This window comes from Diceros bicornis, chromosome 26 (genome assembly GCF_020826845.1).
Source record: "Diceros bicornis minor isolate mBicDic1 chromosome 26, mDicBic1.mat.cur, whole genome shotgun sequence".
NCBI lineage: Eukaryota > Metazoa > Chordata > Mammalia > Perissodactyla > Rhinocerotidae > Diceros > Diceros bicornis.
Window position 1 is genome coordinate 2,950,155 of NC_080765.1, and position 23,959 is coordinate 2,974,113.

General features: G+C 46.6%; 1 protein-coding gene across 4 annotated transcripts in view; it reads right to left on the reverse strand.

Annotated features, from left to right (window-relative positions):
- Positions 1–23,959, reverse strand: part of HIP1 (huntingtin interacting protein 1) — a 141,088-nt gene that overhangs the window by 24,206 nt on the left and 92,923 nt on the right. For 3 of the 4 annotated variants that reach the window (XM_058569014.1, XM_058569015.1, XM_058569016.1), the window contains exons 3-9: positions 21,927–22,069; positions 21,612–21,668; positions 11,669–11,749; positions 7,924–8,000; positions 7,413–7,474; positions 2,997–3,137; positions 563–620 (exon numbers count right to left, since the gene is read on the reverse strand). In XM_058569014.1, the coding sequence (XP_058424997.1) occupies positions 563–620; positions 2,997–3,137; positions 7,413–7,474; positions 7,924–8,000; positions 11,669–11,749; positions 21,612–21,668; positions 21,927–22,069 (619 nt within the window). Of the gene's footprint in view, positions 1–562; positions 621–2,996; positions 3,138–3,529; positions 3,607–7,412; positions 7,475–7,923; positions 8,001–11,668; positions 11,750–21,611; positions 21,669–21,926; positions 22,070–23,959 lie in introns of those variants that run through there. The other variant, XM_058569017.1, reaches the window with a different exon arrangement.

The window sequence follows — 23,959 nt, forward strand, 5'->3', positions numbered from 1 at the left end:
TGTAGAGCATCAACTGAAGCTGCTAATGGATGGACATGGGGGACGAGGAAAACGGTGAGTTCCAGATCTCTGGCCTAAGTGGATGGTTGCAGTATTTATGGAGATAGAAAACACTGGGGAGAAAGGTTTTTTGAGGAAAACTTAGAGTTCAGTCTGATATTTAAGTTTGGGGTAGAGATGTCAAATGACAATGAGAGATGGGGATTTGAAGGTGAGGTTCGGCTAGAGAGAGATACATTTGGCAGTTGTTAGCACGTACGTGGTGTAAGACCAAGAGAAATTAGGGAGAAGAAAAAGCAAAGAGGATGAAGCTCTGGGCACAGAGCAGGTGATGAAGGAACCCATGAAACCTCCTTCTGGTGCTTCTGTGGGATTTAGTGGAGAACTGACAGCTTCCTCAGCCCGAGTTTGCTGCTGTCCTAGTTATTTTCCTTCACTTTATTGCCTTAAAATGCAGATATCCTCATCCTTCAATTATTTTAAAGCAAGTGATCTCGCAGGGATTAACCGATTTTATAGCACTTCTTGGTCTGCCTTCATTTCCATCACGTAAGCCACTTACTTTGTGAACTGCTCCAGGAAGCGGTCCCGGTGGCCTTGCAGGGTGTCAGCTGGGAGGCCTGGAGGAAATTGGAAAAGAATGAGAAGGAGAGGAGGACCAGCGGGCAGGCAAGCCACAGCAGGGCTCTGGAGGGGGGGGACCATCCTTCCTGGGGCTTGTGGCCAGCCCTGTTGGGGGGCATTCCCGGTCTAGAACTGCCCTAGCACTGGGAACCACGTGGCCCAGTGGGACCAGCAGAGTCTGGGGGCACTGATCCTCCAAATCTTTCCTTCCGTTTGCTCCCAGAGTGCGAGCCATTCTGGGCACAGTGGGCTGGGAGCTGTGTCCCTGACCACAGAAGAAGCAGTGACCAGACCAAGCAGCAGGATGGACCATGGCAGGTCCTGGTGGTGTGGTTCTCTCCCAGGGGTGTATGCACTGGGTGGGGCCCAGGGTGGACGTTATTCTGGAAAAGATCCACAGAGCCTGCCCAAGAGGATGCCTGTCAGAAAGCAAAGACTACAGGACTAAGACTCGGGGATCTAGGTCCAGTGTCTGCCTGGTCACTGCTAATTCTATGACACTGGACGAGTGGCGGCCTCTTAGGGCCAACCTCCTCCCCTACAGAGCAGGGTCTCTGACATCCTTTCACCTCCCAGATTGTGTGATTCTGTGTATCTCAGCTATAGATCACAACTCAGTGATCTTTTTATTTTTTAAATTTAAATTTTAGTAATTTTCGAATATTCATTTGGTATAAATAGGACACACATAAGGTGTGATAATTCCAAAGGGCAAAAGGGTACAGCGGATGACAATGGCGCTTTACCTCAGTGATCTTTCTCCTATGAACCCTTAACCCCAGTCCAATCACGAGAAAAACATTGGACAAACTCCAATTCTACAAATATCTGACCAGGACTCCTCCAAACTGTCAAGGTCCTCAAAAACAAGGAAAGTTCGAGAAACTGTCAGAGCCAAGAGGAGCCTAAGGAGACAAAATGACTGAATGTAATGTGGTCCCTGGATGGGTTCCTGGGACAGAAAAAGGACACTGGGTAAAAACTGTGGGAATCTGAATAAAGTATGGACGTCCATTCACAATAATGTATCAAAATTTGTTCATTAGTCGTGACAAATGTATCATATTAATGTAAGATGTTAACAACAGGGGAAACTGGGTTCAGGGATATATGGGAACTCTCTGAACTATCTTTGCAACTTTTCTGTAGATCTAAAACTGTTATAAAATAAAACATTTATTTTTAGAAAAGTATATACTGTGTGGAGTGTCCCTCCCCCCTTTTCCTCCAGCCACGTGGTTCCCCGGCCCAGAGGCAGTCTGCGCGGGTCTTGGCCTTTAAACCCAAATACTTAATTACTTGCCTCTTCTCCTAACTCACCACTTCATAAGGAAGTGGAAATGATGTAGTGGGCAACTGGGTTCCATAGCATCACAGCAACAACTACAGGTTCATCTATTCAGAGCTTCCTAGCAACCGCCTGCCTTCTTCTCTTGGGGTTTAGTCCGATCTCTGCTCTCTTCAGGCACGCCCACTGCTCCAAAGCCTTTCTAACCCTTGAACATCGAATTCCAGTCTCCCTTCCACAAAGCCTCCTGGATTAATCAGAGCGATGCTGCTTCCTCTGTCCTGTCTAAGTAACCAGATCTCCTCCTTGTCAGTGACCACAGTTCCAGAGCAGCCCTTGTCCTCGACTTCTAAAATAAAACCTTGCTAGGATCCACTCATGCTTTGACTTTTCTTGGTTTTCCACCATCCACACACTTTGCATGTGTATGTCCTTCACGGTGGCCACCTCAGAGTGGCCCAGGAACAACCTAGATTCTAAATTAGCACATGGTTTAACAATGCAGACCCTGAACCCACCAGACAGACTAACGTGGACCCTGCAGGATCCACACACACCATTTCAAACAAGAAGCACACAAAAGTATGAGAACTTCTGCAAAACCAGTAGTTTCCGATATATATTGTACGAAAGCATCCCGGGGATCTGTAGCTAGTAAGGGATGGCCCTCCATTTACCTGAGCAGCTTCTGTTTTATATTTTATATTTCTCCACAAAATTCCATTTGTACAAAGAGACTGTGATGATGAACATTTTGGAAACCACTGCCTTTGCTCCTGTGGTCTAGGCCAGGTCTGTTATCATTTGTGTGGTTCCTAGAATACATGACGTGTATGGATGGAGATGTGGTAAAGCCAGTAGTGGAGGGAGGGGACATCCTGGGACATCACTATGGCAAGCCAGGCACTCACGGGGCACACCAAAGCTGACACCCTGCTCTTCTAAAGTCGCTCCAGGGTCTTTTGGAACAGAAGCAGACAGGGCACTGAATGGAGCTGTATTTCTCCAGGGACAGCCTCAGGCTGTGACCCTCCCTCTGGCCAGAAGCTCACGGAAAGGACTTGGCCCTGTCAGGGGTACTCACAGGAGTGGAGTTTGAAGAGCAGCTTGACGGTGTAATCATAGAGGTGGCTGCAGTCCAATATGACCTGGATCAGCGGGGCGAGGCGGCACTGCCCAGCTGTCGTTACTGACACGGAGCGGGACATGTCCAGGGAGTTGAACACTAGGGAATAAAAGGCGGAGAGAGGCAGCAGAGCTAGGAGATGAAGGTGGCCTTCTCAGAGGGGCAGAAGGCAGGGGTCTAACAGCCGCCGAGGACCTAGTCTGTGCACACACTGTCTCATTGAATGCATTTAACCCTACGACACTCCCATGGGATGGGTAAAGGTGTCCCCGCCATACAGGTGAGGGAACTGAAGGGAAGTGACCTGAAGGTGGTCAGAGAGCCAAGAAGTGGTTTTGCTGAGAGGTGGCGAGGTAAAAGACAGAGCCCACGTGGTCAGCAGCAGCCAGAGCAGGAGCCTGTGCTCCTGTTGGCCAAGATGCTCCATGTGTCCTAACAGCTGAACTCTGCTCTACCTCTAGAGGAAGCCCGGAAAGAAGGGATGTACTCACAACCTGGGGGAGGGCCTAGAATGAGGAGAATCCCTTCCTTCCTGTCTTTGAGGAGCTTCATGGTCCCTGCCCCCAGTCTGGTCAGAAAGACAGAACACATCATCTTTCAGAGTTTCTGATTTAATGGGGAGATGGGCTATTGTTCAAGGGAAGCCCTCAGTTTTACAGGACTCAATTTCAGGGTTGAAGGGGCTGTTGAGATAGCTACCGCAGCCCCACTCCTCTCGCATGAACTCAGTCGGACGGTAACCTGACGCTGAGCAGCGCCTGACCTGGTGGTGCAATAGCTAATATGGGGGGAAAATAGCAAGCGTTGGTCGGAACACGAAGAAGGGAATAAGTCAGCCTTGGCGTCCTGCTGGCCGGCCGCAGGGCTGTTGGGACACCAGAAGAGGGACATACAGGAGCCCCAGGGGGACGATTGGAGAGCCTGCGAGGGCCAGGGTGAGGGGCTGGGAGGAAGACAAGCCATCAGGGTCAAAGGCTGATGGAGGGCCTTGGGGGGGCCGGTCAATGGAAGCATTGCCTTCCACTCCCCCGAGCTCCAGAGACCCCTCCACAGTACCCTCTGCCCCCTGCCCCTTGCTCCTAAACCAAGCAGCTCGATGCCTGGCCGTGGCCCCTCAGCGCACACCACCGGCCAGGGCTGATTTCCTGCCTGCAGTGGCTGCCCACCGCCTCTGCAGACTCTGCAGGTGGCCGGCAACTTCCCCCTCAGGCCCTCAGTGACTGGGACTGCCCTGGAGCAGTCTAGAGCCGCTGTGCTCGCCCTTCCCTGACTGCACTAATCCCTGTTAACTGGCTTAGTCTGGCAGCCGGAAAAAAATCCCAAGCTATTCTAATTAAAAGGCAGCTGTTCTTCTTGACACAAATTAAAAGCAGCTGTCACTGCAAGGCGGCCATCCCCAAGTCTACTGGCTTCCTCAGGCTCCACTCTGGCAAGGAATCACAGACTGCTCCTCTCCCGGCCTGCCCTCTGCTGTCCAGGAATACCCCCCAGCATGCGGTAACATCCAGTGCAGTGTGACTGTGGACAAGTTACTCAACCTCTCTGTATTTCTGTAAAGTGTAGATGCTTCTAATATCACATACCTCATAAAGACCTTGTAAGAACTGCATGAGAATGTCATGCAAAGTACATAGCATTGCGCAGTGGGTCTCAACTTTGGCTTTGAGATTGATTAGAACCAACTGGGGAAATTTGAAAACTACTGTCTGCCTGCAACTCCCCCTCCACACCCCCGCATTGCTTTATTTGGTCTGGGGTAGGGTTGGGGCATTGGTAGGTTTCAAAAGCCCCCCAGCTGATTCTAATATGCAGCCAGGGTTGAAAACTATATTTCCTAGCTCAGTGGTTATCAAACTTGAGCATGCATCAGAACTGCCGGGAGGACTGTCTGGTAGAATTCTGTGATGACGGAAGTGTTCTATACGGGCTGTCCTATACGCTAGCCACATGTGGCTACTGAGCGCCTGAAATACAGCTAGTGTAACTGAGGAGCTGATTTTTTAATGTTATTTAATTGTAATTAATTTAAATAGTCACACGTGGCTAGCGGCTACCATACTGAACAGTGCAGACCCGGGGGCCTTATTAGAACACACATGGCTGGGCCCTACCTCCAGAGAGTCTGATTCAGTAGGTCTGGGGTGGGAAGTGAGAATTTGCATTTCAAGTTCTCAGGTGATGCTGATGCTGCTGGTCCAAGGACCCCACTGTGAGAACCACTGCAAGTGCTCAAAATAAATGTTAACTAATTTGCCCATGTTTCCCGCCGTTGAAAACAAGTGGCACCCTTCTGGGGTATCGGTTGGAACCCTGCAGGTCACAGACTAGGACTCAGAAGCTAGAGAGACTTCTTCCAAAGCCACTTCTCTTGATTTTGGTGGCACGCAGTAGGTGACTGGGGACAGGGAGGGGAGCTGGGGAGACATGCAGCAGAGGGCTCTTCATTCCAAATCAACGCCTGCCCAGGAATGTGAAAGCCACTGCCATTTAACCATGTAGGGGTTTGTGCAAAGACTTGGGGTAGCTCTCCTCGAGAAAACTCTAAGTATCACCTCTTGTGTCTTCACTGGTGCTTATCTAAAGCAAGCTTACTTGAATTTTTCTGTTGAGCATTGCTCTATTCCAGGCACTGGGCTAGAGGAGAGGGCCTTCAAAGATGAGCAGGGCATGGGTCCTGCTCTGGAGGAGGAGCTCAGCGTCTAGCGGTAACAATACAAGCGATCAACGCATATCAAAGCAGCCAGGTATCACTGGATGTGGGAGCCAAAAGGATGACTGAGCTGGCCACTAGGGCGGGGCATTCGCCTGCATTGTAGCATACACGTTCTCCTGGCCTCCTCAAGTCCTGTGGGGTGTTATCACATCTCTGCTCACTCCACTCCCAGTCTGTCAGGGCTGGAAGGGACCCTGCAAAAGCTGAAACATTTGACTTGCTTCCCACCCACTGCAGCAGTGGCAGGCAGGCTCCGAGGAGGCCAGAACTGCTGGCAGAGAGCTTGGGTCAGCGGAGTGGCAACTTCTAGACAGGACTCTCCCAAGGATGACAATTCCTAGTGTATCACTTAGACCTGCATTCAAATCCAGCACGTTCCAAGCTGAATGTCAATGAATTCTGAATTATCCACATAGGCCCTTTCCACCCAGAGCTAAATAACTAAAAATTAGCACACAACATGCAGTTGTTCGCACACTTTTACGCAAACATTTCCAATGCATTTAAAAAAAATGCGTCCACACCATTTCTCCTACCTGGCTGGGAATGCCTCAGGGCAGGGGCTGTATTTTGAGTGTTGTTTTGACTTCTCCACTGACATTTGTTTTGAGCAGGACTTCTCCCTGCTCAAATAGGTTGCTAATAGGCTGAATACCTTATTTCTCCCACAAACCACGGTTTCTATTTCTGCTGTTTCTCTGACTACATCCTGCACTGAACTAATGGGTCAAGCAGGAAGGAATGTGCCGCCCGGTCACAGGCCTGGTACAGCGCAGGGTCACAACAGCCTGGTTGAGAGTGTCTGCGGCACAGATGAGCATGCCGAAGGAAGGTGAAATTTAGGGCGAGACAGTCTCTGTCCTTCATGAGGGAATCAAAGCGCCGGGAGCAGGCCCTGCCTGTCCACATGCTGAGAAGGTTGCCTAGCTTCTGCATGAAAGCTCGCAGTTTGGAACGTACTCTTCTGTGGAGTTGGACACTCGTCGTGGAACATGTTGAATCTTAGAAAACTAGCTCTTCCGTTCCCCAGGGAAAGAAGAGGGAGCCAAGCAGGGAAGGTGGGAAAGAGAGGGCACAGGAGAGAGGGGAACTGGCTGCCTCCTTCCCAAGTCTTGCTGGGAAGTGTTAGGGGCTGACAGCCCAGAGGCACCAGAACTCTCGGCAGAAGGGGGCCCAGAAGAGCGGCCAACTGCCCCGCTAGCAGAACAGGACTTCGTGGGCTTCTCACGTGGACTTGGGTAACAACCCAACTCAATCAGCTGTCTCCCCCCGCTGCTGACCAAACAGCCGATCGGAGCCCTTCCTGCTGAGCAGAAATCCACCCTGAGTGCCAGCCCAGCTGGAGCAGACAGGGCTGGGCCACCACAGGGCTGTCAGAGGTTGGACTTGTCCTTGGACTCTGGAGAGGCCAGCAGGGCAGCAGTGGTCTGTCTGCTCAGATATGAAATCACTGACTTGGAAAACGTCCAGGAACTTCAGCCCCTCCCGGCATGAGGGATGGAGAGAGCAGAGACAGGGTGTGGATATCTCCATTTTCCTGGCCCTGTGCTGCACAACTTGTAGGGAAAGCGGGGCTAGGCTGGCTGGTCCAAGCAGGGAACAAGGCTGGGAATGAGGCAGTTCCCATGAGGGCCTGGGCCAGATGGGACGGAGAGACTCACCAGTCTGGAAGAGGTTAAGTTCGCACTCCAGGTAGTCGAACATCTCCACTGTTAGCTGGAAACTGGGCCCAAGAGGACAGAGGTCTTAAACTCCATAGCCTAAGGCCAATGCTTCCCCTGTCCCTTCCCCCGTGCTCTATGCTGCTGCCTCCAGCCCCAATGCACACGCGCGTGCACGCACACACCAGCTCCAATTATTGCCCCCCCATTTGAAGATCAAGCAGGGTGAATTCAACAGTGACAGTGGCAATGGGAGAGGGCAGGTACCACGCTGGATTGGGAGGGTGGAGGGTAACACGGAGAAGAGAGCCCCGGAGTGTGCGACAGCCTGGAAGGGTTCTGGATGAGGCACCAGCAGCAGGTGGCCCCGAGGCCAAGTCACCCAGGGACTTGAGTTCCCACCCCAGCCACTGCCCCTGCCATCAGGCCCTCTGTGACCCTAACTGGAAGTGACAGCATCTACAAAGGCTTTCTTCCCCACTGGGTCCAGAGCATGACGATGGCCACTCACAAGTTGTTAACATCACTCTCTCCAGCCTCATCCAGCTGCCGGTCACTCATCTGAAGGTTGCCTGGGAACCTGGGATTCTGGAAGGGAGGCAGAGGAAGGATGTTAGAACTGGGCACCTCAAGAGCTCACGAGCCAATGAAGCTGCCATCAAGCAAGCTGTCTCCACTGAGCTCAGGCAGTGGAAGGCCGGATTCTGCTGGTACGGCATGTACTCATATGGCGCCTCCACACACAGACCCCTAGAATGGCTCACAGCAAAGAACATCCATTCCCCATCACTGGAGGCAAAGGCTCCACCCATCCCTGGGAGCCAGGAGAGAGTCCTCCCTAACAATCTGTGCCCCGGAACATTCTTTTAAAAATACTCTCCTGTGGCACAGTGACACCGAGCATGTGAGAACAGTCCGCTCCCAGCCATCCACAAGACGCAGGCATTTGCTCATCCCCGGAACATTCTGAATCCTACCCAGGCTTCCCCCTGTCCTGTGGCCATTTCCCAAAGCCGCTACTGTGAGTTCAGGGAAGGCAAACCCATTCTCATACTAGCTTTAGCAAAACATAATTAGTAAAATAAACCTGAAGTTGGGAAAATATTACATCATGCACCCCAAAGTCAGGAGAAATTGTTTTGTATCATTAATCTTGCTGAGTATCTGTATCATTCCCTCTTCCCCAGTGCGGTCTGTCGAGAGTGGATGGAACACAGGGCAGAGCCTCAGGTGGAGATGGGCACAGATTGATGGGCGGCCAGTCCATCGGGGGGTTCTAAACCCCAGTGCTAATACTTTAGGCTCTGAAGGCAGAAATCCTCCACTCCAGCACCTCACCCTCTGGCTTGACACCCAGCCCTCTGTCTGTGAGGTCCTCTCCTGCTCTCTGGCCCCCACTCCTGCTCCTGTCTCAGAGCTGGCCAATTCCTTATTGCCTCCTTCTGGCCGTATGTACTTCCTCCCTCAGTCTGGACGTTACGGTGACCTGGTCCCCTCCTCCCATGCCCTCGCCACTCTTGCCTGTCCTTCCACTACACTGCTGTTAAACTTGGTGAGCCTGCATCTTCGTCACACGCTCCGTGCTTAGGACCAGCTGCCAATCTCCCCGGAGAAGGACTCACAACTGGCATCACTATTAACTCATGCTCTCTAGCCTTAGCACCCCATAACAGTCCTTGCTGCCCCAGCCAATTCCGCTTTCTGTCAACAACTGTCCCACTCTCACACCTGGTGCCTGACTCCCAGCACGTGCCTTCCTTCTTACACCATGCAGTAACTCCCTCAGCATCCTGCTTCCCTCTCCCTCCCCCACTTTGAAGGTACCCAGCTGTCCTTCTGTCCCTCCAGCTTCAAAAGAGAAGGGCTGCTTCTTTCCTGACTCAGGATTGGCCCCTCCTTGTGTGCTCTTCACTCTGATCTAGGTTCTGGTTCATTCTGTCACTCATCCCACAAGTCCTGATTGAGCCCGTGCTCTGGGCTAGATGCTGGGCCACACACGAGACACAAGGAGACACGCACACATGTTCTCTGTCCTCTCGGAGCCCACTGTCTCCCTGCGCTCCTGCCCCTCTTCCTGTCACTTAAACCTTTCCCACGGCCCCACATCTCCCTCCAGTTATCGCCTCTCTCTCCTCCCTTCCTGACAGTCTTCAGGAAGTCCCACAGATGACTGTCCTAGTTCTGGCTCTCACCATCTTCCACATTGACAGCCTGGCTCTCCCCGAGTCACCCTCCACACTGTGACTAGGATGGTCTCACACAGCTGCCCAGTCACCTGCCACTCTCCACTCTGCCCACTCCTCGCACTAATGTGGATCTACTGCTAGTTGCACACGAACAGCAAATTGTTCCGGGGCTCGTGCCCTACATCTCCAGCTGATCCCTCTGCCTGGAACGCCCACCCCACTCTTCTTCATCGGCCCCCTCCTCTCTATCTGCCATGTGGCCGACTGGGGTCTGGGGAGGGGGGAGCATACGCTGCAGGAGAGAGGGAGGGATGTGAACTGCGGGGCCAGAGGAGGACTGCGGCCGATGGCATTTTCCAGCGATGGCTATTACAACACATCCCATTCAACACGTTCTCTTTACAACGTGACTTTGACATTTCTTCCTTTGAGTCTAGGTATCTCTGTGACTGCCTCAGTCAATACAGGACAGTGCCAGGGGTGTTTCACGACTTCTGAGGCTAGGTCATAGAAATGCCACGCACTTCTACCTTGTTCTCTTGGGATGCACGCCAGGCTGTGAGGAAGCCCTGACTAGCGCCGCGACGACATGAAGAGAGAGATGCCAGGCCGGCCCCTCCTGTTCCAGCTGCAGCCAGCATCTGCCTCAACCACATGAGGGACCTCCGGCCAGAACTGCCCAGCGAAGCCCGCCTGGAACTCCTGCCCGCGGGAAGTGTGAGAGATAACAATGGACTGCTGTCGTTTTAAGCTACTAAGTTTTGGGGTGCTGTGTTATGCAGCACAGAACTGGAACACTCCAAGGCCGAGCTCGGTGTCACTGCCTCTGACAAGCCTACCAGATTGTCTGAGTTGGGGCCAGACGCCCCCTCACATGCTTTGTACCACCCTCTGCCTCTCTCAGTTCCAGTGCTTAGTGTACGTGTCTATCTTCTTTCCCTCCACCACCTCTCTCCCACCAGACTACGCCGCCCCAGGGCAGGGGCAGAGTCTATCCACCTTTCTCTCTTCAGAGCCTGACCTAGTTCTGGCCCAGGGAGGCACTCGACCACACACGAGGGGAGGAAGGGGCAGCCACTGAGCACAGAACAGTCTTTGGTGTCCTATGGGCACCTCACAACTGAGGAGTCACGTGGCTCAGGCAAGGGACTCGAGCACTCTTCCAACTCTACTTTCTCAGGATATAATAATGTCTACTTTATAGAGTTGTTGTGAGGACTAAATGATGTACAGAAAAGATTTAACAGACTAGGATTGTTTCAATGAATCGAAGCTACCCTCCAAGTACATCAAAGACAACAAATTATGTTATTTCTTCTTAAATCTCCTCCCTTCTCTGTTTCTACTGCCAGCTCCCTCATCAGGCTGTTCTCTCTCCCACCTGGCATGCCATTCTCTCCCACTACTTACTAGCACCACACCCATCCCTCAAGGTCCCCTTCAAGCCCCCTTCCCTCCTTTTACCCTTTCAGACACCATGACCCTCCATCACTTCAGAGCGCCCCTACCTCTTGTCTATAGGCACACAGCTGCTTTGCACGGTCACACGGCTACTGCCAGGATGTAAGCCTTCTCCCCCAAAGAATCCACAAACTCCTGAGGAGCAGACCTATCACCTATTCTTATATGCCACCTGGAACCCAGCATACAGTTTTACACGTTAGGTGCCTGAAAAGTACTGACTAAAGTCATAAATTGATTAAAAGAAGATTCTGTGTGGAAACTCACTACATAAATGGGATGAATTGTTTTTATTAACAGGAAAGTCAGTTCTTCTAAAACATTTTCGTAAGGCAACCTAGCGGATAGGGTTCTTCTATTTGTAAAATGGGGAACAAAAGGTGCAGAGATATGGGCCCAAATCCCACCCCCTCGTCACACCCTGGGCCCGACTGTGGTTGCCGGATAAAATGTTTTCCTCTCATACAGCTGGGATGTGGTATAAACACTCCCGGAGGGGCCCAGGCTGTCTTAGTCCCAGAAAGACCTGACAATTAAGCCCACAGAGGGGTGAGGGGGCTGTGGGGGAAGGAGCCAGCGGTGGTGGCACAATTGTCGGCAAAGACTCACTTTGGTGTGGTACTCCATCTTTGTTCTCAGCAGTTTGAGGTAGATGCTACAAAGCTGTCCATATCCTTCACTCAGGTGGCCCTTTCAGGAAGAGGAAAGAAAGTAGGTGTCAACACTAAGGACCTTTGGGTTGAAAGCCAGGACTTACTTACTTTCTTTCCCTATCTATCTATCTATCTACCTACCTACCTACCTACCTACCTACCTATCTATCTATCTATCCATTCATTCATTTTTGTGAGGAAGATTGTCCCTGAGCTAACATCTGTTACCAGTCTTCCTCTATTTCTTTGTATGAGTGATGCCACCACAGCATGGCTTGATGAGTGGTGTGTTGGTCTGCACCCGGGATCCGAACCTGCAAACCCCGGGCCACCAAAGCAGAGCATGCGAACCCAACCACTACGCCACTGGGCCGGCCCCTTGGACTTCCTTTGTTTAAAGAATTTTTTTTCTTGTGATTATGAAAATCACAAACGTCCATTGTTGAAAATTTGGAAAATATAGAAAACTACAGACAAATAAATCATCCTTAATCTAACGACCAGATATAATCATGGCTAAAATTTTAGGGTATAAAGTGTTATTTTATTTTTTTCAATTTAAATAGACTTTATTTTTAGAGCTGTCTTAGGTTCACAGCAAAATTGAGCATAAAGCACAGGGAGTTCCCATATACCCCCTACCCCCCCACACACAACCTCCCCCACTGTCAACATCCGGCACCAGAGTGGGACATTTGTTACAACTGATGAACGTGCACTTTGGGTCCCTATCACCCAAAGTAAAGTTTACATTAGGGGCTGGCTCTGGCAGTGTACATTCTGTGGGTTTTGACAAACGTATAATGACATGTGTCCACCATTACAGTATCATTCAGAGTAGTTTCACTGCCCTAAAAATCCTCTGTGCTCCACCTTTCATTTTTTATTTTTATTTTTTTTTGATAATCACTTGATACTTTATTACTTTTGAACAATTTGAACAATTTTTCCCATTCAGGAAAGTTGGAGGGCAAGCTAAACCTGACACATCATTTTATTTATTGAATGTATTTATACTTCACCTCTTTCCAAAAAAAAATCTGAAGCTGCTTAAAACAAGAGCCATATACAATCTTGTTAATCATAAAAGATAGTCTTGCAAAAAAAAAAAAATGTTGGTTATTTTTCCCCAAAGAAAGCCAAATTGTGTTTACTCAGTATTTCTTTAATTGGTCTCCTTTAATATGGGAGCTTTGCATAACTTTGTTTTTTTTTTTTCCTCTCTCTTTCCCTTTTTATTTTTTTTTAATTTTTTTTTTTTAATTTTTTGTTTATTGCAGTAACATTGGTTTATAACATTGTAAAAATTTCAGGTGTACATCATTGTACTTCTATTTCTCCATAGATTACATCATGTTCACCACCAAAATACTAATTACAACCCATCATCACACACATGTACCGAATTATCCCTTTCACCCTCCTCCCTCCCCCCTTCCCCTCTGGTAACCACCAATCCAATCTCTGTCCCTATGTGTTTGTTTATTGTTGTTATTATCTACTACTTAATGAAGGAAATCATGCGGTATTTGACCTTCTCCCTCTGACTTATTTCACTTTGCATTATACCCTCAATGTCCATCCATGATGTCACAAATGGCTGGATTTCATCGTTTCTTATGGCTGAGTAGTATTCCATTGTGTATATATACCACATCTTCTTTATCCATTCATCCCTTGATGGGCACTTAGGTTACTTCCAAGTCTTGGCTATTGTGAATAACGCTGCAATGAACACATGGGTGCATGTACCTTTACAAATTGGTGTTTTCAAGTTCTTTGGATAAATACTCAGCAGTGGGATGGCTGGATCATACGGTAGTTCTATCCTTGATTTTTTGAGGAATCTCCATACTGTTTTCCATAGTGGCGGCACCAGTTTGCACTCCCACCAGCAGTGTATGAGAGTTCCCTTCTCTCCACATCCTCTCCAACACGTGTTGTTTCCTGTCTTGTTAATTATAGCCATTCTGACAGGCATCAGGTGATATCTCATTGTAGTTTTGATTTGCATTTCCCTGATAGTTAATGATTTTGAACATCTTTTCATGTGTCTGTTGGCCATCTGTATATCTTCTTTGGAGAAATGTCTGTTCAGGTCCTTTGCCCATTTTTTAATTGGGTTGGTAGTTTTTGCCACCTTTTATCTTAAAATATAAAATAGAATCCATTTTTTTTACTTAATATACTGCATTTTTTTCTATCTTTTTAAATTTTCTTCCATATCATTATCTTTAGTGACTGCCCAGTACATACTATAATTCATCAAACCAATTCCCTACTGTTGTACGTTTTTTTGTAGGCAACTTTTTCTTTTTTTTTTTTTTTGTGAGGAAGATCAGCCCTGAGCTAACATCCATGCTAATCCTCCTCTTTTTGCTGAGGAAGACCGGCTCTGAGCTAACATAACTATTGCCAATCCTCCTTGTTTTTTTTTTCCCCCAAAGCCCCAGTAGATAGTTGTATGTCATAGTTGCACATCCTCCTAGTTGCTGTATGTGGGACGTGGCCACAGCATGGCCGGAGAAGCGGTGCATCCGTGTGCGCCCGGGATCTGAACACGGGCCGCCAGTAGTGGAGCGCGTGCACTTAACCGCCAAGCCACGGGGCCGGCCCATGTAGGCAACTTTTTCTATCATAAACTATATTTCAATGAACATTCTTAGAGTATAATCCTGTGTGTAAACATGAGGACTTGCTTTGGATAAATTCTGGCCAAGGCTTCTTATTTAAGAATTGTAAGTCTCCCATCCTTAGTAATCACATTCTGGCTATAGGCTCTTTCCTTCCTTCTGTCTGTCCATCTAAGCACTGGAGAGGAGATGCCTCCTCCAGATGGACTCTGACAGACTAACAGCATCTACAGTATTACATGTGGGATGGGGATTTGCAATGGGACCCATCTTAGCTGAAGAATAAGCCTCCCATGGAGTCTGCCCATGCCATCATGTCCTGGGGGCCTGGGAAGAAGCCAGGATTAGCAGAGTGATGCTGGCAACTCCCAGTTATATACAAAAGAGGAGGGAAATGGGGGCACAAAGAACCCTTAAACTGAATACCTGTGGCTCCCATATAAGTTTTGACTTCTACGTTTTTTTTTTAGTGCATATATATCCTCTAGAGTAAAGGAACCCCATTGAAACCTGTCTCAAAGGGCACCAAAGGGGAGTGAGTAATCAGGGGAGGTTAAAAATAGCAATGGCAGAGATGACAGTATTTCCTAATGTATTAATTTTCTATGAAAATTCATATTTTATTGATTTTTTACATTATACTTGTCCACCATAGAAAAATTAGAAAGTAGTAAAAAGTAGAAAAAGCAAAAAATATGCTCATCACCAAACTATACTATACTATACTTCACATGAAAATGCACAAGGATCAAAAAGTAAAAGATGAATGAATCACAGGCTTGAACGTAAAATGCAAAACTATAAAACTCCTAGAAGATGACAGAGGAGAAAACCTAGCTAACCTCGAGTAGGGTGATGACTTTTTAGATGGAACACCAAAGGCACCATCCATGAAAGAAATAATTGATAAGCTGGACTTCATTAAAATTAAAAACTTCTGCTCTGCAAAGACACTGTCAAGAAAATGAGAAGATAAGCCACAGACTGGGAAAAAATATTTGAAAAAGACACATCTGATAAAGGACTGTTATTCAAAATATACAAAGTACAGACACATACCATATAATGATGTTTTGGTCAACAATGGACAGCATACTCAACGGTGGTCCCGTAAGATGAGTACCACGTAGTCTAGGTGTGTAGTAGGCTACATCATCTAGGTTTGTGTATTGTAGGGGAGGAAGAAATTTTCCTCTACCCTTCTGGGTTCTTCTGGCTGGTCTAAGAAATTGACTTGAGATAGATTAACAGGACAAAAACAAACAAAAGTTTAATAACATGTATACATGAGAGAAACCCAGGAAAACCTAGTAACTTCACCAAGATGGCCGAAGCCCTCACCTTAAATACCATCCTCAGGTAAAGACAAAAGAAGATGTTGAGGGTGGGGAGAGTTGGGGACTTCAAAGAGAAGGCAATTCACAGGTAGCTGGAAAGGAGCAAACATTGGGAAAACAAGTGCTTGGCCACCCAGGAACAGAAGCACACAGCGGGGGCCCAACAAACAGGCTTGTCCAGGTTCCTGCCTGGCCACCACCTGGTTCATGTGACACTAAGGTGAGAGCTCAGTTTTAATCTGAATTCTTTTAGGCAGGTAATGGGAGAGGCAAAAAGAAAAACTTTCTCAGCCTTTTGTTTCTTAAAAATAATCAGCCTAAAATAATCCTCATGTTAAAGAGACACATTTTGGTGTGGCAAATTTTGTTCCCCTTCAGTACACTCTGTGCTATTCACACAAGGATGAAATTGTCTAATGATGCAATTCTCAGAACGTATCCCTGTCATTAAGTGATGCATGGCTGTATTCTTTTTTTTTTTTGTGAGGAAGATCAGCCCTGAGCTAACATCCGATGCCAATCCTCCTCTTTTTGCTGAGGAAGATTGGCCCTGGGCTAACATCCGTGCCCATCTTCCTCCACTTTATATGGGACGCCGCCACAGCATGGCTTGGCAAGCAGTACGTTGGTCTGCGCCTGGGATCCAAACCCATGAACCCCGGGCCGCCAAAGCAGAGTATGCGAACTTAACTGCTATGCCACCAGGCCGGCCCCATGACTGTATTCTTAAACTCAACAATGAGAAAACAACCTGACTGAAAAATGGAGAGGCCGGCCCAGTGGTGTAGTGGTTAAGTTCACGTGCCCTGCTTCAGTGGCCCAGGGTTCGCAGGCTCAGATCTCAGGTGCGGACCTACACACTACTCGTCAAGCCATGCTGTGGTGGCATCCCATATAAAGTAGGGAAGAAGGGCACAGATGTTAGCTCAGACTGATGTTCCACACCAAAAAGAGAAAAAAAAGGGCCAAAGACCTTAACAGACACCTCACCAAAGAATATATACAAAGCTGGAAAATAAGCATATGAAAAGTTGCTCCACATGATATGTCACCAGGGAAATGCCAATTAAAACAACAATAAGATACCATTACACACTTAGAATGGCCAAAATCCAGAACACTCACACCACCAAATGCTAGTGAAGATGTGGAGCAACAGGAACTCTCATACATTGCTGGTGGGAATGCAAAATGGTGCAGCCACTTTGGAAGACACCCTGGCAGTTTCTTACAAAAATAAACATACTCTTACCATACAATTGGGCAATGGCGCTACTTGGTTTTTACCCAAAGGAGCTGAAAACTTATGTCCAAACAAACACCTGTACACGGATGTTTGGAGCAGCTTTATTCGTAACTGCCAAAACTTGGCGCAACCAAGATGTCCCTCAGTAGGTGAATGGATAGATAAACTGTGGTCCACCCAGACAATGGAATATTTCAGCACTAAAAAGAAATGAGCTATCAAAACATGAAAAGACACGGAGGAACCTTAAATGCATATTATTAAGGGAGAGACGCCAATCTGAAAAGGCTACATACTATATCATTTCAACTATATAACATTCTGGAAAAGGCAAAACTATGGAGACAGTAAAAAAATCAGTGGTTGACAGGGGCTTGGGGGGCAGAGAGGGATGAACAGGTGGAGCACAGAGGATTTTTAAGTCAGTGAAAATATTCTGTGTGATACTATAATGGGGGATACCTCTCATTATACAGTTGTCCAAACCCATAGAATATACAACACCAAGAGTGAACCGTAATGTGAACTATGGACTTTGGGTGATTGTGATGTGTCAATGTGGGTTCACCAATTGCAACAAATATACCATTCTGTGGTGGATGTTGATAATGGGGAAGGCTATGCATGCGAGGGGCAGTGGGTATATGAGAAATCTCCATACTTTCCACTCAATTTTGCTATGAACCTAAAATAGCTCTAAAGAAAAATAAAGCCTTAATTTAAAAAAAAAGTAAAAAGATTTCTAACTTCAGAAACTCTTAGTCAAATGGAAGAGACAGAACTACACAGGAAGAAAGACCCTAAGGAATTCCATTTTGGATAACAAGGCAGGCCAGGTACCTGGGTTGACTGTCCTACTGAAAACTATGAACAATATTGGGTAAAATATTAAAACCTTCTTTTTGAAGGCATTAATGAACTAACAAGAGAGTAAGGAATCCTCAGGACAGGGACTGAATAAATACAGACACCAGGAGAGTAAACGGTTTGCTGGGGTGATGGAGTTAAGAGGAGGGGAGACTCCGCCACAGCAGGTGAACCTGAATGCTGGTTTTCTGGGCCTCAAGGGCCAGGTGGTGAATAGGAGGCAGGGCTCTGGCCTGCCCAAGTTGAAGAGTCTAGTGGAAGATCCAAGAGACTGCCTCCTCGGAGCAGGGGAATTAAGGGTAAGTTGGAAATAACACACACTCGCACTGCTGCACCGAGGCTTGCAGAGAAAATCCACCACCTCAGATCACTGTTGTGATCAGAGAGCAAAGATTGCTGCTGGGAATTGGACCCATGAGCCAATCCTCAAGGGGATCTGCCTGGAATTCACAAAACCTTAAGCTGAGAATTTAATTTAGAGTGATCTCAGTGGAAGCAAATGCCAGTTCTCTCCGGAGGAACCTGCCTTCATTACCGACTTCGAAGAATCCCCACAAATAAAATTCCAAGGAAAATGAGCAGCTCATAGTAAGAAATAACTAAGCACAAAAAGAAACTATATAGCATGAGCAAAATTCACCAAAAACAACAGATGGCAGAAACAGATCTCTAAGGGCTTTAGATAATGGAAGTATCAAAAGTGATATATGAAATGACTATGTATAATATGTCTAAATAAATAAAAGACTGTTTCAAAATATATGCAGAGCACAAGAAATTATAGAGAATGCCAAGCAGATTTGGGGGGAAAAAAAAACCTCCAAGAAATGAAAACTACAGTAGCCCCCCCTTATCCAAGGTTTTGCTTTCTGTGGTTTCAGTTACTCGCAGTCAACCATGGTCTGAAAATATTAAATGGAAAATTCCAGAAATAAACAATTCATATGTTTTAAATTGTGTACTGTTCTGAGTAGCATGACGAAATCATGTGCTGTCCTGCTCCATCCCACCCAGGATGTGAATCTTCCCTTCATCTAGCATACCCACACTGTATATGGTACTTGCCCGTCAGTCACTTAGTAGCCGTCTCAGTTATCAGATCGACTGTCACGGTATTGTAGTGTTTATGTTCAAGTAACTCTTATTTTACTTAATAATGGCCCCAAAAGGCAAGAGAGTGATTGATGCCGGCAATTCAGATATGCCAACGAGAAGCCATAAAGTGCTTCATTTAAGTGAAAAAGTGAAAGTTTTCAACTTAATAAGGAAAAAAAAATTGTGTGCAGAAGTTCCTAAGATCTATGGTAACTTTTATGCCAGTACAGTCACGTGTTGCTTAATGGCAGGAATACATTCTGAGAAATGCATAGTTAGGCAATTTTGTTATTGTGGGAACATCATAGAGTGTCCTTACGCAAATCTAGATGGTATAGCGTATACAAACCTAGGCTCCATTATAATCTTACGGGACCACCGTCATATATGCAGTCTGTTGACTGAAACGTCGTTATGAAGCACATCTGTATATTGTTAAAATTGTTCTATTTTATTATTAGTTATTTTTGTTAATCTCTTATGTGCCTAATTTATAAATTAAACTTTATCATAGGTGTGTATGTATAGGAAAAAAAATAGGATATATAGGGTTTGGTACTATCTGCAGTTTCAGATATCCACTGAGGGTCTTGGAATGTATCCCCTGCAGATAAGGGGGGGACTACTGTACACTAAAGTTGAAAACTTTAGGGAGAAGTTTAACAACAGATTAGACCCAGTTGAAGAGGGAATAAGTGAGCTGAAAGCCAGATCTAATGAAATTATCCAGAATGCAGTATAGGGATAAACAGGTAGAAAAAAATGAAATAGTGGTTTAAACACATGGGAGATAGAGTGAGACAGTCTAACATACTTCTAACCAAAGTCTCAGAGGAAAAGACAGAATGGAGGAGCAAAGGCAATATTTGAAGAGACAATGAGAATTTTTCACAACTGATAGAAGATAATAACCCACAGACTTAAAGAAGTCTAAAGAATCTAAAATAAATTTACACCTCGACATGTATTAAGGTCTTAAAAATGACCAGAGAAGAAAACACATGTTAGCTTCAAAGTAGCAATGGTGAGTTTGACAGCTGACTTCATGAAAATGATGGAAGCCAGAAGTCAGTAGAAGGATATCTCGAATAATATCTTCCATATGCTGAGAGAAAAGAACTGTCATCCCAGAATTCTACAGTCAGAGAAAATATCTTCCATGAATGAGTATGAAATAAAGACATTCTCAAACAAGTAAAAACAGTTGTTTGCCACCAGCAGACTCTCACTAAAGCAAGTTCTAAAGAAAATAATTCAGGCAGAAAGAAAGTGATCCCAGATGTAAGGTCTGAGATGTAAGAAGAAATGAAGAGCACAGAATAAAACAATTAAAATATCTTATAGGGTCTAAAAAGAAAAACATAACCAAAATCAAAATACATGACAACAATAACATACAGGGGAGTGAATGCAGTTAAAATATTCTAAGATCTTTGTGTTATACAGGAAACAAAGATATGAATTTTAGACCTTGATAAACTAAGCATGCATTTTCTAATTATTACATAACATACCAAAAAATAAAAAATAAAAGTAGGTGGTGTTTTTTATTTTTATCTCCCAACTAGTAATGAGGGAAAAATGGAATAAGAAAAAAATACCCAATCAATCCAAAAGAAGGAAAGAAACGAGAGATACAGAAACAGAACAGATGGGGCAAATTGCACAAAATAAGATGGACGATACAAACCTAAACATATCATGCATTATAATAAACGTAAACGGAGTAAATTCCCAGTTAAAAGACAAAGACTACTATCTTGAACAAAAAAAAATCCAACTAAATGCTATTTACAAGTACTATTTCTAAGACATAAGAATATAGAAAAGTTAGAAGTAAAAGGATAGAAAAAGATATACCAAGCAAATTCTAACAAAAAGGGAAAAGATCTAAGTTTTCCATGTTACAGGGATGTAATAGAAAGCTCTCTAGCACGCAGTTGGGAGATTTGGGGACAACTCTCAGCTTTGTTCAGGTTAACTAGCCTTGTGACTTAGGAAAAGCTGCTTCCCACTCTGGGCCTGTATTTCTCATTTGTAATAGGAGACTAGACTATACAACTGCGAACATTTTGTGGGTGCAGACAGATACAGGTAAGAACTTGAAGGAAAGGACTAAAGTAGTAGTTCTCAACCAGTGGGGGCTATGGGACATGGCAGGATCAACTGGGGAGATTCTTCAAAAGGCAGATCATCTCTTGTCCATATACATACTCCTTGGATATCAGAATCTAGAGGGATTCTGGTGTGTGTATAAAAACACTCTTTTCAATTGATTCTGATATTGCCACCTACCTCCTCCCTTATCCTAAGACACTGAGAATCCCTAGACAGGAAAGAAAAAGCACTGGCATTAAGAACTGAGAATGCTAGTTCTCAGTGCTACTTGATCCCAATGGGGCCAGTGGAAGGGAAAGAGAGAACTGTGGCAATGTCACTGTTGAGGGATCCCAATAACTGGAGAACGTTGTGACATGAGGTTCCATTGGCAGGAGAAGCTCCCAGGCCCTAGAACTTCCCTACAGCTTCCAGGGACCCCAGTAAGACTCTGGATATCATGGTATTATTTGGAGGCATCCTTGACCCCTCCTTCATGCTCATGAGAGAAATCCTAAATAAGTTAAGAGAGACAAATTTGTTCCATTTCATAGTCTTGGTTCTGTGTCCTGTGGGGAAGGATAAGGAGGCACAGGTGGCCCCGGGGCACAACTCCAAACTCACCCACATCCTGCTCATGTCACTCAGTTCGTTTTTGTATCTCAGAGAGTCCTTCAGGACCTGGAGAGGGAAAAGAACAGCCTACAATAAGAGAAGGAGAGGAGATGGAAGATGGTACAAGATGGTCTTGTGATGGGGAGGAGAGGCTGACAGAGAGAGACAAACCCGCCTCTAACTGGCAACCAAAAGGCCAGGAGAAGGGGGCAGATGCCACTCCCAGTGCAGGAGCAGATGGCGGCCTCTGTAGCCCAGGCAGTCGTACCTTCCCCACACGGGTCCCTGACTTGCTAGCCATCCCCTGCAGCCCCAGGAACTCACATTTGGGTGTCCATCTCGGAGGAGTTTGTGGAACACGTGGCAGAACTTCCAGCAGAGCACAGCGTTGCTAGAGAGGGGCAGCCGGTTGACAACAGACCAAAAGGTCTGCGCCCCTTTCTCATGGTGGGTGCCCAGGATGCACGGTGATGGAGGGTCATGGAAAACAAAGGCACTGGTGCTGCCCCAGGCAGCCAATCCCTGGGATGGAGCCTGCAACAGGCCACTGCGGAGGGCCGTGCCATTGTTCAGGGCACAGGGCACTACCCAGGACCAGGCACTGCTTATAACTGAGACACCACAGATCTGTATATTTATCCTGGCATTTTTTGGCAGATGGCAATAAAGTGTCTCATTTTAATAAAATCCATTTTATTAGACAATTTCTCCAGAGATGGCAATGTCTTTTGGGAGGGATGTCTTTTTCTAATTTGCACAAGAGCTCTCTAGGTCAGCACTGGTCCTGATTTGCCTTTAGTGGGAAGATGCTTTGGTTGCAACGAGGGCTTTGCCGCAGGCAGACAGACTCTGTCCTTCCTCTGGGTACGCTGAGTATGTGATGGGGCCTTTGGGGCAATAAATACAGCTAACATTTTAACAACAACAGTTTCTGAAAGTTCTTTCCTATCCATTATTCAAAAGTGAGGGCACGCTTCAACTCTTCATCAAGTGCCCTGGCCCCTGCTGGGGACGCCACTCCCTGGCCTACTCACGCTCTTGGCTCCACCTGACTCCTCTCCATTTGGGCACTCTGCTCTTGCCCTGAAAGCAGCAGTCTTTAAAATATCATTTCCTAAAACTTAAAATGAGTCTTACACCCCACCTCTTCTATAAACCTGCCTGGCCTCGTTCAGGGGTGCCTTCATCTCCCAAAGATCTTGAATTCCCTGTATGTGGAATCTTGGGGCCGCTTCCTCCTGAGATCCAATCACAAACACACCCACCAGCCACGGACCGCCTGCCATGGTTTGCATGCAATAAATGTCCACTAGCCTCTCGTGATTTTAAGTTAGCACTCCAGACCTCTGTAATTAGTGAGCCCTTTTTGGGGTGAGTAGAGAATGTCCAGTTTTGATTGTTTGCTTAAACAGGCTTCACACACCCCGTAACTGGGCACCATCAACCCCAAAGATAGCTCTTTCCCTGGAACTTTCGGCTCCTTTATCAAGGCTCAGGTAAGGAGCACAGTGCCATTTAGGGCAGAAAGACCTACCTTGGGTCAGAAACTATATGACTCATACGGCATGCATGTTGTTTTGCTTCTGAGCTGGAAGGTCATATAAAGTTCCTTCCCTAGCCTGAAATCTGCATTTTGAGAGGGGGGCTTGAACACAGACTTTTGGGTTTGGAAGCTGAAATCAGCATTCGGTCTTGGAGCGATTTCTGAAATAACTTACGGTTTTACCTAAGGCACAGCCCCCGCGGACAAGGAAGCCAAGGGGAGAGATGCGCAGCCCCCTACGCTCTCCTGTGCCGACAGCTCAGGCTGACCATGGGTACATTACCCGAGAGTGGTCTGCCGAAACAGAAGCCAGCGCAGGTGCAGAGCCAGCCAGGCACCCGACTTGGAAAAAGGCAAGAAGACCTTTCTGCCCTTCTTTGATTTTATAAGCCTTTTTATTCACCAATTAAGTGTCAGGCACTGCAAAAGATGCTCAGGGATATAAAGAAAAGTAAGACTCAGTCCCCAGCTCTCCAGGAGCAAATACTATGGTGGGAGGGGCCGACCTATTCCCATTAGACAGCCGGGATGAGTGACGGGCTGAACAGCATTTCTGAAGTCAGACTTCCAAATGCTCCTTCAGGTGGCATCAAGCGAGGGCCGCCGATGCTCTTTAAAAGAATTGATCAAGAATAAATGTTTTGTGATATCTTTAACTAGGCTTTAGAAACCCTACTGTATGGAGTTGATCTTTTCAACGTTTATCCACCACTTAGAAATTGTGAATCAGAGACACACAGAATGTTAGAGCTGGAACGTTAGATCTCTGAAATCTTCTTCGGCCAACTCTTTCATTTGACAGACAAGGGAACTA